Source organism: Athene cunicularia, assembly GCF_003259725.1.
Source record: "Athene cunicularia isolate RWA chromosome 1 unlocalized genomic scaffold, athCun1 chr1_part1, whole genome shotgun sequence".
Classification (NCBI taxonomy): Eukaryota; Metazoa; Chordata; class Aves; order Strigiformes; family Strigidae; genus Athene; species Athene cunicularia.
The window spans coordinates 42,735,694-42,749,988 of record NW_020799091.1 but is presented as its reverse complement, the minus strand read 5'-3'; the positions used below and the strand labels follow the sequence as shown (position 1 = coordinate 42,749,988).

General features: G+C 35.7%; 1 protein-coding gene across 1 annotated transcript in view; it reads right to left on the bottom strand.

Moving 5' to 3' along the window:
- The window catches only part of PIBF1 (progesterone immunomodulatory binding factor 1), a 115,626-nt gene that overhangs the window by 42,393 nt on the left and 58,938 nt on the right, over positions 1 to 14,295 (bottom strand). The window contains exons 10-11 of the mRNA XM_026859239.1: positions 5,195 to 5,360; positions 1,688 to 1,838 (exon numbers count right to left, since the gene is read on the bottom strand). Coding sequence (XP_026715040.1) covers positions 1,688 to 1,838; positions 5,195 to 5,360 — 317 coding nt within the window. The remainder of the gene's footprint in view (positions 1 to 1,687; positions 1,839 to 5,194; positions 5,361 to 14,295) is intronic.

The following is a 14,295-nucleotide window of genomic DNA, read 5'->3' as shown; positions in this document are numbered from 1 at the left end:
CAGTGAACTTGACCTGAATTTGGAAGTATTTAAGGAGAAACACAAGTACATCTTTCACGTATGAAAAAAGTTTCGATATTTTTTTTCACTAGTCTACATTTAAAGGAAAGGGACAAAGGCACTGATCTGCAAAGACATTCTGGAAAACTTTGATTCCAACTATACTAGAAAACTATTCCATGCTCAAGAATGTGATAACTTTTTGTTAGCAATCCACTGAAGTGTTCCTGGTAGTATTCTGGCATTTACTCATTAACACTCTCCCAAACAGTTCCCAGGCATAGCTGAAGAGTTAGTGTGGACAAGCAATCATTGCCAATATGTAGTTCACAGGCAGCTAACATACAGAGAGTTTAGTCTTATGGAAGTGGGCTACTACATGGCATCTGGTCTTGATACTTCAGAATGTTCACGAGCATGTTTAATGTACTCCTGTGGGTGCATGGTGCCTACATCCAAAGTAATGAAATAGTTGTTTCTGGCAAGTAGGCAAAGAGGTATAGACCCCACAAGGCACTATGCTTGAACAGGTGATTTTGTACAAAGTTTCAGAGACTGAAGTGCATGCTCTGAACTTGTAAGAACCCTTAATTTAGGATCCCATATGTATGGAATTAAAGAGCAGGTAGTGGACTCCATAAAGATTCACATTTGCAATAATTTCTCTTTCCTTATGCAATCCCAGAGAGCAGCAAACTTATCTGTGTTTCTTTAATGGCTCTAAACACAGACGTTGGTCTTATAGAGACTGTGCTTTAAAGCTTAAGGAGCCATAGGCATCATACATATTTTCTGCATGGCAGTTTTCCGTGAATCAGAACAGCAGCACGTAAACCATACAAACTTTTATAGGTTTTTCAATCATCTTAATTTTAAAAGATAAAGAAAGTTTATTAAGTCTGCAACACCACTATGAAGGATTAAATCAGCTTTATCTTCCAGTGCCTTTTGGAACAAAAGAATATATGAGGCATTCTGATAGAGCCACTTTTAAGCTCAGAAAGTGCCTTCCAAGCACATCCAAAATCCTGGCTTACCAATCATCAGATTCATCATTCAAAGGTGATTTAGCATACTTCTTTTATACATAAATAATCTAAACTGAATCTAATAAGGTGGGGAAAAAGAAGGATCTAAACTGAAACTCAGAAAAGTTCCCAAACTATTGGCAGAGGAGGAAAAAACTGAAGTTTTAGGAAAAGATGCTATGGAACTCTCAGTAGTCTCCTAACCCAGACATTCAACAGAGTTATGGAGCTTTTTTACCCTCCCCCCCCCCATTAAAAAATTCACATTAATCACTGTACTGTATTATGAAACCTATAATTCTTTGTCAACAAAGAGGGTTCCCTGGTATTCAAAATATACTTTAAAAATAGGAGAATCCTAAACCCCACATCTAATTATAATGGATAATTAGAATAAGGAGAAGAGAAATGAAATAAAAAGAAACACTAAGATGATTTTTAACATGCATATGTCCAAGTTCATGTTTATTTGATACATATTTACCAATACATTTAAAAATCTGTCGTTAATATTTTCATATTACTGCATTTTAATTGTCAGGCAAAAGGATGGAGAATGACAGACACGGTAATACTTTCCAAGTGCCACGAGCAACAAGATATCTTGTCATAATGCCAGAAACACCTACAGATACAATATAATTAGTGACAGAACTTACTTTCTGCTGTCTGCAATATAATCTCATCAAGCTCTTTTTCAAGTTTTTCGTAAGTATCTAGCCTTGCTTGAAACTCAGAATTCTGTGTTTGAAGTTCAATAATGCGTGTTTCACTAGAAGACTGAAGACTATAAAATTCCTTAGTAAGCACCTGTGAGAATGAATAATGGAAAGATCAGGGATTCAGCACTACAGCTATTTATGAAAGAGACAAAATATAATACATGTAAAATGCTTAGCAGTATGATGCTAAATATTTGATGTAACTTTTGCACAGAAAATATTAAAATACTTTAAAAAGCAGTTATTTTTTCAACTACATTATCTTGCACAGATTACGCTCTCAGGTCATATCACTTGCCTATCTCCTAAGGCCTTAGTAATTCTAAGAATCTCTCTTTGAAAAAGCTAAAAGAATTTTAAAGAAGAGTTAGGAAAAGCAAAGTGACAGCTAAAAATTTAATACACAGCAGTAAAAACAGTGTAAATGCATTTATTTTTGTTGCTTTAAGTGGATTCAGATTTCAGTTATCAATTTAAAAAAAGAAGGTTCCTTTACAGCGTGGCAAATATCAAAGTTTGGTATTTGAAATATACCAGTTTCTTCTTATTTACTTAATACTGAATGGTATTATGCCAATGCCATAAACCACTAAGCTTACACAAAAAAGCACATACTCAAAAGTAAAAGTTATGAAGGTCCATATAAGCACTAAATCTTGATACAGTGCTTCAAAGCCGAAAACAACATCAATATTATAAAATCAACTGGAATAAGAAAATCCTTGGTAAGTAAAATAGTAATCTACAAGCTTCACACAAAAAAATCCAACCAAAACCAGTAAAGTAATAACCAAGTAGTACTGCAGCTAAGTTGAATATTAACTTCCCAAATAAAAATCCCAAACATTCAAAATAATAATTGATTATAGATCTTAAGATACAGAAATATATGAATAGTACATACAGCAGTAATACCAGATTTACTGTCAAAACCACAAAAGACTGCACAATGCTTAGAGAAACAAGCCACTCAAACATAAAATGACTGGTCTACTGTCAGAGAATAAACATATAGGTTAAACTTTAGCAACATATAAACCATCTGTTTTCTAGTTTTAGCATGCATAAGAGAAACTATGTTGAAATTAAAATAAAAACAACAGTTGGTTCACAAAGCAGTTGTAGCTGAACTGCAAGATACTCGTGACTACACTATTCATTAAGATCAATATCCTGTAAGAAGGGTAAGAAAAAACCCTTAGTACATTGATACTATATATAGAAAAGGAAATTAAAAAATGAAGAATTCAGTCAAAAGGAACAGCAGTAAAAGCTTCAGACATCAAATATTTAATTTCTGCAAGAACATTTCTTAATGAAAGCATACTGGTTTCAAAGTGTCCCTCTGAAGAGAAAAGGAAGTGGCAAAAGTGTTAGCAGAATTGAATGGCAAATATTCAAGATGTTATCAGATGAAATAAATATCCACAAAGAAAATGGAAATATAACTCAAATTTAACTATCTTCTCAAAGTTTAGACATGTCGTTGCAACTAGAATCTGTTTAGTAACCTCAAAGTCTAGTGAAACTGGTACTCCCAGTGCTTGTGACCACAACTAACCTCATCAGCTAGGATCTGAATGTCTCAATACAGACAAACAAGAAATTATGTTTTATCTAAAACTCTTTAATTCTGTTTCCACTTTACAGTTCCTTTTCATAAACACCCTAGGCAAGTTCAGCACCAGAAATGCAGGGACTTGAAGAACAGCATCCTTCTCCAAAAATGAAGAGCTGTCATAGCTGGCATTTGAAAAACGTTTTTTACTCTGTCCCGTCCAGCTTGTATCCTGTTTTAGACATACACTGACAATCTCATTTAAATCTTACAAACTGGACTCAGTGATATGATTTTAGCACTAACTTTGCACAGGGGAAGAAATTTTGTTTTAAAGTAAGTTTGCTCTACTGAATACTGGACACATTTCCAATACTAAAACAGGTAAACAGGATATGATACATTTTTGAAAGTACATGTTTGAGAGATAATAAATTCTAAGCTTGTAAAGATAAAGAGGTCCAAGTCATTCAACTCTATGTAAATAGAAGCACTGGGTGCAGGCACCCAGGCACTGGCAGCGGAGCTGCAGGGCTGCCCCGTGCCGGACACAGCCGGTTCCAGCCGGCTCCAACCCACCCACCGCAGGGCACGGCTCAGCCCCTCAGTCATGGTGGTGGTGCTTCAGGGAAATACATTTAAGAAACGGCAAAAAATGCTGCATGGCAGTGAGGAGTGCAGGAAAAAAGTGTGATAAACAGCCTTGGTGCAGACAGCAAGGTGAGAGAGGGAGGGGAGGAGGTGCCCCATGTGCCAGAGCAGAGACTCCCTTGCAGCCCGTGGAGAAGACCATGGTGAAGCAGGTTGTCCTGCTGCAGAACATGAAAGACCACACCAGAGCAGATATCCACACTGCAGCCCAGAGAGGACCCCACGCTGGAGCAGTTGGACATGCCCTGAAGGAACTGCAAACCTGTGGAGAGCCCAAGTAGGAGCAGATTTTCTCCTGAAGGAAACTGCAGCCCATGGAGGATTCTCACTGGAGCAAAGTACAAGTGTGAGGAGGAAGAAGCAGCCAAGAGGAGCTGTTTCGGACTGACCACAACCCCCATTCCCCATCCCCTCCCCTGCACTGCTCAGGAAGAGGGAGGTAGAGGAGTCAGAAGCAAAGGGGGGATGTTAAACACAGAAGAAAAAGCGGTGGGGAAAGATGTGGGTTTTTTTTGTTTGTTTGTTTTTTTTCTTTCTTTCTCACCATCCATATCTATTTCACTTATTACAAATTGGAATAAGTAATAGGAAATAAGTCAAGACTGTTTTGCCCATGATGGCAATTGGTAAATGATCTGCCTATCTGTAGGCATGTATATTATGTATATTAACATATATACACATATATTAACATATATATGTATACATACATACATATAACCCATGAGCTTTTTCAGCTTATTTACCCCCCACACCCCCGTCCTCTTGAGGAGGGGGAGTGAGAGAAGGGCTAGGTGGATGTCTGGCAGCTGGCTAAGGTCAACCAACCATGATAGGATCAGAAATGTTAGGTCTTTTCAATGCTGTACACATCATGCTCTCCTTGACTTTTTTAGCTGTAAAATGTGTTCCAGAATTGAGTATCCAAAAAAGTATTTTTATTATAACAATGCTATTGCAAATCCTAGTTTTTAATAATGATACTGAATTCACCATAACTGTTCTGGTATAACTGTCTTTTTTGCCTACAATAATCACATAGACTGACATAAGCAGCTTTGTGATACAAGCACATATCTACCTCACGTGAATGATTCTGCTTCAGCAAAATTTGGTGGAGATACTAATTCAGCCACGTATGTTCTTTGCTACTCTTTCCCCAAGCTTTTCCACTCTACATTCTAATTAAAACTAACTATATAACGCCCCCTAAAGTATCTCTTTACATAACATACCTCCAGCTTTCTCTGATATTTCTCACATTCCATTTGGCACTGTGAAAGATTCTTCGCTGTTTCTTGTTGCATCAGTTGAACATGTTCACTTTCAAAAGACTTTAACTTACTTTGGTGAAGAAGTTCAGCTACTTTGCTTTCTGTGCCAAGCTGCATTTGTCTATACCTGAAAAAAAAAAGTTTTGATGATTCAAAAATAGACTACATTCTTGTTCTGTTCAGTACAGGTATCACTTTCAGAAATTAATACAGTATTTCTAAGATTTTATTAAGTATTAGTAGGGTTATCTATGTAACTATTGTAACCTATATTTGAAACATCATTAGGAAAATTCAATACTGTAATGACAACAAAACACAGTACATGGAAAACTCAGTCCATGACTTTTCTGAATATGTAGTTAATGCTCAACCAAATGACAATGACCTCACAGTATACTTTAATTATTAAAAATGTTTGATCAGTTTGAATCTCTTTCTCGGTACACAAATGTATGCACTGAAGTCTTCTTGGGAGAGATACTAAGGAGATGTTGTCTCCTGTCTTCACCACCACATGATAGGGAGAAGTGGTGTTAGACACCAGTGATATCAATGGCGCATCCCTGGGATATCCCTTTGGGATATCATGCATATCAGCTACGCTGTTTTTTCTCATACCCAAAGATATGAAGAAACATCAGACCACAACAGTATATTAATTTCCACAGTCATTCAGAACCACGGGACCTTCTCAAAAAGCAGAAATGAAGTATATTTTTGAGAATACCACTATAAGGTAATTATAGGTGACAAATAATATCTGAAGTGGATATTACTGGATATGAATTGGATATATTAAGCGGATACGAAGAAGTGGACTTCTTTCATTCTACTCATTTTACTTAAGCAGTCTCAAAAAAAGAGGGGTAAAAGAGTTTGCTGATAGAATTCTGTTACTGGACTGTAGAAAATTAGTGTCATGTGAAGAACAGTAGGAAAGTTTATGAATCTTAGCATTAAATAACATATGAAATTCAAAGGATATATGTGAAGTAAATCACAGGTTGTAAAAATTATCCTAACCACATATATAAAATGATGAACTCCTATGTTTTCTTTCATGAGTGAGATCTTGAGGTTATACTAGATTAATCCATGAAAACTTTGGTTCAGTTTTAAATAATGGTCAAAACCAACATTTTGGGAATTACTGTGAAAGCAATAGAGAAAATACAGAAATCACCACATCACGTTACAATTTCATGCTGTTGCCTGCACACTGAATGCTGACTACCATTCTAGTACCTCACCTTACAAGGAATATAATAGAACTGGTTAAGCATCAGAGAAGGATAATAAAGATTACCTTTTGACAACCAGCAACATCAAATTTATACAGTTGCACTGTATGGAAGAAATCACTTAAGCAAGCTAGGACTCTACAACTTGGAAAAGAGAAGGCGGAAGAAATAAGAGAGGCCTTTAATATCATGAAAGGCATGGAGAATAGGCAATCAACTGTATTTTCCAACAGATACATGAGAAGGCATCTGTAAAGCCAGCAGACACAGAATGAAAACAAATTGAAGTCGTTCTTCACACATGAAAGTTGTGAAATTCCTTACCACAAGATGCTATGGATGCTAAAAATTAACGCTGACTCAAGAGTATCAAAAAAACTCAGTATCAAACAAACAACAGAGAAATCTTTTGACAACTATTAAATGCAAGATGGTATTTCTGACATAGAAGTCATGTAACAACAAATTGTTAGAATGCCAGATAAACCTTTACTCTAACCCAGCATGGCTGTTATGTTAGCTGTCATTTGTCAAATAGCAGTTGCAACACAATTCCATTGTTATTTAGCACCTGATCTTTAGGTGGGATTGAGGGTGTTTAACAAAAACAAGGGGATTACTTCAAATATTTTCCCTGAGGATTTCAGATGTAGGAATGTTTCTAAGGCCCAAAGAGGAAGCAATTTTCACTGGAATTAACTTGAACAAACAGGTGTCATTATGATGCCTTTTACAATCACTCTGTAGACATCCGTGTATGAGTAAACAGTCCAATGCATGAATGAGATTGTTCCCACACAGGCTGCGTGAGCAGAGGTTGCAAGTTCTGCCTACTGAGCTCATGAAAAGGTCATTCTTTTTAAAACTATTTTCTTTTTCAATAGTATGACAGTTCTCAGAGTTACTGCACTCAAACTGCTAAATGTCAATTATCTATCTGGTTATCTATCTGCTGTCAATTTTGCTTGAGGATGCTTTTCAAGTGCTGATACTTTTAAGTATTTTATCACTGCTCCCTGACTATATGTTTCTATTTTCATTTCACCACACAAAAATAGTTTTTTGTGTGGTGAAATGAATATTTGCCACACTGTACATGATTGGCTGCAGACATGACACTAAATCTGTCTGCTATGCACACTGTTTACAATCCTGAGAAGACTGTTTGTTCCAAAATGCATAAGTCTTCACAAAGATACATGTCATCCAGACAACTGATGTGCAATGCAACAGACAAATGAAATTATCTACAATTCATATTTATTGCCTTTTGATAAAAAATTCCTATCTTGTGCCTTTACACAAATGGCAATGCACTGCTGTACACAGCTTCAGATCTTAGTCTGAGGTTCAATGTGCAGGGCTTACACACTGGAAACGTGCATAAACATAGGTTACACATACTTCTCTGTACCTGCTTTCTATACTTTCCAGAGAAGACCGTAGTTCTCCAACGATTTTGTAAGTCTACTCAACCAGCTGGGTGCTTCCAGAGCATGCTCATCAACCCAATCATGAGCAGTAACTTCAGAAAAAAATTTGTTTTGGAAATTTGAACTAGCTTCCACATGCATGATTTGTTTTGTACCGGTAAGGTTATGAAGGGTCAGCTTCCTTTTGACCTTACTACACTGTTGAGCTCACTACTAACTCCTCCACTGTAGCACCAAAGTTTCTTTGCTGTATTTGCTTTTATTTGGCCAGATAGTATCTCTGGCTTCTTGGCTACTATTTCAGCACAAGTGTGTGTGCATGTGGGTACAGAGTCATGTAAGACAATGTCAAAATACATTCCTTAATCTGCCTAGATGGCCTCTAAGGGGAAACAGAAGAAACCAAAACCACCTTATGTTTTAATACTACTGTTATGGAAAAAAAAAATAAAAATAGTGAAATGTGGGTATGCAGGATTTTTCTTCATCAAAAAATTTTAGAAAACTTGATATAGTAAGAGAGTAATGTTTTTTGCCTCACAGAAGAATGAGGGTTGAGAATTAAAGGGAAATTACAAATTGAGCTAATAAAACAAATGGAGAAAAACCCACATTTAAGAATAATCTGGAATGAGGTCTCAACTTCATTATGTCTCTGGGCCACTGAGATGACTGGTCAATAAAGCCTGAAGTTTGCTAAAGCAGAGTGACACAACGCTTATCAAAAAGGTTATTTCTAGAGTAAAGTAGAAGAGAGAACATTCAGAGAGGGACTTAAACTCTGGTTTGTAAGGATGGCTTTCAGATTTTTCAGAGGAGTCTGTTTTTGCAAATGGTGAATAATGATATAACATCTTCTCAAAATTTGCATACAATGAGAGTAAACTAGAAGATTTCATGGTAAAATGTAGTCTGTATAACTGAAAGCAAGTATGCCAGCCAACTGATTTTTGAATGGCAGAACTACAAAACACATCCAGCACAGCCTAATCTAATATTGATATTCACAGATTTCTATCATATGTGTAAAGTGAAATAAACTTAACATTTCCAACTTCTTATAAGCATACTATAAGAACTGAGATAGCAACTCTAATCTGTTTTACCTAACAGAAAGAATCTCTTCTTTTATCATTGTCTATCCCAAAAACTGAGATGTACAGCAGTAATTCTCAAAAGTGAAATTGAACAATGAAGACAATAAAATGGTAAAATTAGGCATTCAAGAAGCAGCAAATCCTAGTATTAAGCTTGTTAATGGGAAAGAATGCTAAGCAAGTAAATACAAATAACACATCTTCCAAAGGAAGTCCTACCAAAATTATACAAAACACTAACCCTTTCTAATTTTGCAAATTTGATTTTACCAGCCTAAAATTCTTTAGGATACATTTTAGACACTATTTTCAACTTTAAAAATGGAAAAAAACCTCTAAGTTGTGAAATCATCCTGACTCCACAGATGGGTCAGTTCCAGATCCAAGATCTTTAGAGTAATTAAAATATACTCTTCTATTTATACAAATATCTGTGCTTTGGTTCAGTGCCAAATTTGCAGAGAAACCTAAATGCCACAGGCATTTCCACCTTAACCTGTCCTCTTGCAAACATCCCACTTCCAGCCCCAACATGTCCTCTAATGTTCCTGCCCTCCTCCCTCGCTGTCCCAGGTCCAGCCCAGATTTCTCCTGATTTTCAATTCTATTTTCATTCTTTCTACTCGGGGCATCTGTTTTTCTTCTCACTTGTTTTCCTAGCCTATTCAGCTTCCATTCCGATCTTAATAGGCCTACTCTGCATCTGCTGGTTTTCTTTCTCTCTATTCCTCTATCACCCTCATAGTTAGGCATCCTTCATAAAATCCTACCCATACTTCTTTCAATATAAGGTTCAAATCCCAGTTTAACTTTCTCACCTTTCACAACAAAGTCTGGATGTTAAGGCTACCTCACTCCAAAGCATCAAAAGCTAAGTAGAAAAATATGGAACATAATTTTCCTTACTCTCCATTGTGCCATTTGGGAGTCACAGAAGGAGTAACAGCAGTCTAGATAGGCCTAAATTAAAATCAGTCATGTTACAGACTGCACACACGGATCTTTTTGATCCGTGGTACTAAAAACTTGTTTCTGAGCAATCAAAAATTTCCCATGAATTAAGTTCACATACTACTCACTAAGTAACTGAAAATGTAGGAACTCCGATCCTTAGTTTCAGATGCTTTCACTGTTCAGCTTCTGAAGCACTGAACGTAAGTCTGATGCAACATGTATCTGGCTGGTTTCATAAACTGAAAGACTGTTTTAATATTTATTACAAAATGGACAAGAAAGCTGTCATTCTTCATTTAAATATTTATATTTTATGGAGATTGTTACACTAAATTTATAGGTATTTTCAGTCTTTCGTACCATTTATTGCTTCATTAGTGTCTATCAAATACGTTAAATTATTTCTAGCCTGGATTAGAATAACAATGTGCTTAGTAACAACAAATTTAAATACCTCCAATAAAAGAAAAAAGCAGCTCTGAGTATGATTAAACAGAAGATGCATTCCATCTACAAATTGTTTAAAGTGACAGATTTAATTGCTGAAATAGTTCTCACTTAAAATGTGTTTTCCCAAAATAACATGCTGAGAATTTTTTCAGCACACTATTCCTGTTTTAGATTCTTATTAAAAAAAAAAAAAATCAATCCAGAAACATATAGCTTAAATGCTAAAGGGTAAACATGACTTAACATGCAAGTTCTTGCCAGATGTTACATTTGCTTCGTATCAAGTAATTAAATATCCAGTACTTTTGTATGTGGTTTAGTAAAATCTGTTTGAGAGAGAAAGCTTAGAAGCTTTGTTTAAAGCTGCTTGCTTCAAAGGAGATTTTTGTGTTTTGCAGCATTCTAAGCATTTGTTATGTATTGGCCTCTGATCCTTATTCTGTCGAAACAACTTCCTTGGAGGCAACACTTCCACATGCTATTTTGCAGTTCATAGGAAGTGTTAGTTCCAAACATCCAGATTCAGCAAGATAAACAGCTGTTTTACACTACCTATAGTTTAAGGACACCTAAATCCAAAATTACCTATGCAATTAGTGGAGTTCTTCAGTATGTACAACCCATCTATTTTTTCAACCTTAACTGGACTAATGCCCAGTGTACACTAGATTGCACGCTTTTCTCTGCAGTGTCTGTTGAGAACATGTGTACTTCCCATGTATTTTTCTGCCTCATGCCATAGGAAGAAACAGGTTAGCTGCTGCATAGATCTCACTAACCTGTAGCATAACCAATAACGAGCAAAGTTAAAGGTGGAGTTATAGAATATACATATAAAAGGCATACCCTGACAAATTACTATAAAGGTTGCTGCTTATCTTGGTGTTTATTCCACTAAGACAGCTACAGTGACCTAATTACCACGATGAGTGTTCCAATTCTTCTAAGAATTGGAAGAATGAACATTATGAAAGATGAGTCCGCTTTATATATATCTGTTAAATCATGCTGACTGGCAGGGACTGAAATCTGTCTGTTTCCTTGTCTCTGGACTACGCAATTGTGCTTCCTTTTATTTGAATCTGACTCTGTGAAACTTAAGATTCACTGCTGCACTGAGGCACCGTTTCAGCAGTAATGGTAGAGAGTGCTTCAGCCCAGCCTAGCCTGTGCTTAAGAGTTATATTTCAGCCATAAGAATTTCATAAGCCTTCACTAGGGAGTTTTCTCTCAATCCTGGAGCTCTGATGGACACTGAACCAGTCTTCCACTTCCTGAAAGTGTGCACTTACTTTTAGGCTACTGTAAAAGAGATGAGCAACTCCTGTCATGCTGTTTTTAAAAATGAAACAGGATGTGGTTGCTAGTCTGTGTTAATACAGTGCTGCTGATACATGCTTAGTTTGCTCAGAGTCACTTGCCTAGACTGTCATTACTTTGTTTAAGTAATCAGCATCTTGACTGAGTCAACTCTTGTTATTTTCAATGAAACAAACAGAAAATGTATTCAAACAACTTAACTGAACTTTATTGGTATAGAGATATTAATAACAGTGTCCTTCACAAAAAACCAAAAAAACAAATCTGAAGAAACCAATAAACATATAATAAGGAATGAGATAGAATTCTACCGTTTCCTCCTCAAAAACTGTTTTTTAGATAGAGGAACAGACTCACTCATAATTTTTCAAAGTCTAATGATAGCTGCTTTTCTTTTTGCCTATACATCTTAGTCAAAATGTTTATCCTTGTGTTCATTCTCATTTTTGTGTCTGGGGATGACAACTTCTAAATCTTTGAAATATTGTACAAACATGAAATACAGAAATCATCAGTATACACAGTTGGTCAGAGAATACCTATCAGATCAGATTATTTCAGGAGAGGTAGGCACAGAGATATCTAGTTTGTGAATCCAAAAATGGAAATTATCACCTCACAAGATCCCTTGAATAAAACTCAAAATAACCCCAAAGAAAGAAAAAAACATTCTTCTTTGTCAAACAGGAAGGCTACTAAATGAGTTCTCTGAAGCTTAGTGAAAAGATACAAAAGGAAATAACTTCATAGAATCCTCCTAAGTACAGGACAACAATCTAGAAGGGAAACATAGCCAAGCTAAAGGATACAGACACCAGCAGCTCTACCTCAAGCCAAAAGCAGTCAGAAGCAGCTGAACAGTTCTATTGTTTCTGGCACAGACCCGATACACTACACAAAGCTATCTTCTGCATCTGTGTGCACTAGCACATAAAATGGCAAAAGTCTCCAATCTTGAAAGTATGAGAAACATGCTGAACTGAGGTGGAACACACATCTGGACAAGCAGCAGAATAAGCATGATTAGATTTCTCATTGCCTAAATGACATTTTTGCTCAAACAGATAGATACTTCAATTTTTTAAAAAATTCACTTTGAAGGGACAGGTTGAAAAGGATCCCTGCTCTGCAATATGGTTTTTGTCTATTGTACACATTTTAATCCAAAAGTAAAAAACCTGAAGTATATTTATTAAAACCTCATTATGTATTTAGTCACATTTTCTGTGCACACTATTCTCTTAATTTCCCATGGCATTTGATTTCCCATGGCATCCCAAACCATTAATTTTATTAAACTGGTATTTTTATTTAATGGTTTACTTCAGTCCTTGAAAAACTGTCATGTTAACAAAGCTGAATTTTGTAGTAAACCAACAAAAAGGTAAGGAATAGTAGAGAGACTTATCCCCCAATAATGTATACTGATTGGTATAGAAAATAATTAATTCTAATTATATCTGTGAGAGGTTTTGATATGATAAATATATAACAGACTTGAATGAAGAAAATGCCAGCAACTTCCTTGCTATAAAACACTAAAGAATAGCATCAATTTTAATATTACTGTATACTAAATTTCAAATTTGTAACATACACTTAGAATTGTCTGGCTTTAAAATTTTCTTCCTGCTGTTCATAATTTTTTTTTAAGCTGTCATACAATTTCAGTAACAATTTAACAACTTCCCTCCTTAAACCATGTTTTAGATTTTCCAGAAATATTATAACTTCATGAAAATATTATTTAATAATAGTAGCATTTGTGTTTCTGGACTAGAATTGAAATAAACTGCTATTGTAGCAGATGACACATACCTGAACCGATCTGGGGGAATAAGAAGCTACAGAAATTGTTCATTACATTTTTATTATTGCAAACAGTTTTGCTTGAGCAATAAAGAACAAAGTAATATGAATCAACTCTGAAACTGTTGCTTGAGTTGTTTCTTCTTCTTTGATAAAACATACAAAAGTATTTTCTAAAACTCTCCACCTCCAGTAGTCACAGAGGTTATTCTTCATCAGACATTCAGTTAAATCAATATAAATATTTTCAGGTCTGTGTTGTGATTCTGGCTAGAGTGATTATTACTTGCTAGGCTAATTCAGTTTTCAGGGAGCCCTCAAAGAGTGCCAGTATGTGCATGTAGTTTTACTTTACATGGCTCAAATACATTTTGATGTAGCATTACCTACTCTCTCAGCTCACAACTGGCCCTTAGCATATTTGCATAGATTCCCTTCATTCAATGTTCTAGAACCACAGTTTTTCAAGATAGTAGCTGAAACAAATTGGTAATTAAAGAAACTTCAACACAACTAAAAGTAAACTACCAAATTTATGTGAAAATTTTGAGGTAAACAGCCAATACTCCCAATATGCTGTAGGTCCTCTCCAGGGAACAGACTTTTTTCTTTTTCTTTCATTAATCAACCCACACTAGTACTGTCATTGTGAAAAAAGAATACTGCATCCAAATATGCACATGCATGCCTAAATATACACACAAAACACAAACTGTGAAAGAAATCTTAAAACCTTTCTTGCTAAAGCTAGCAGA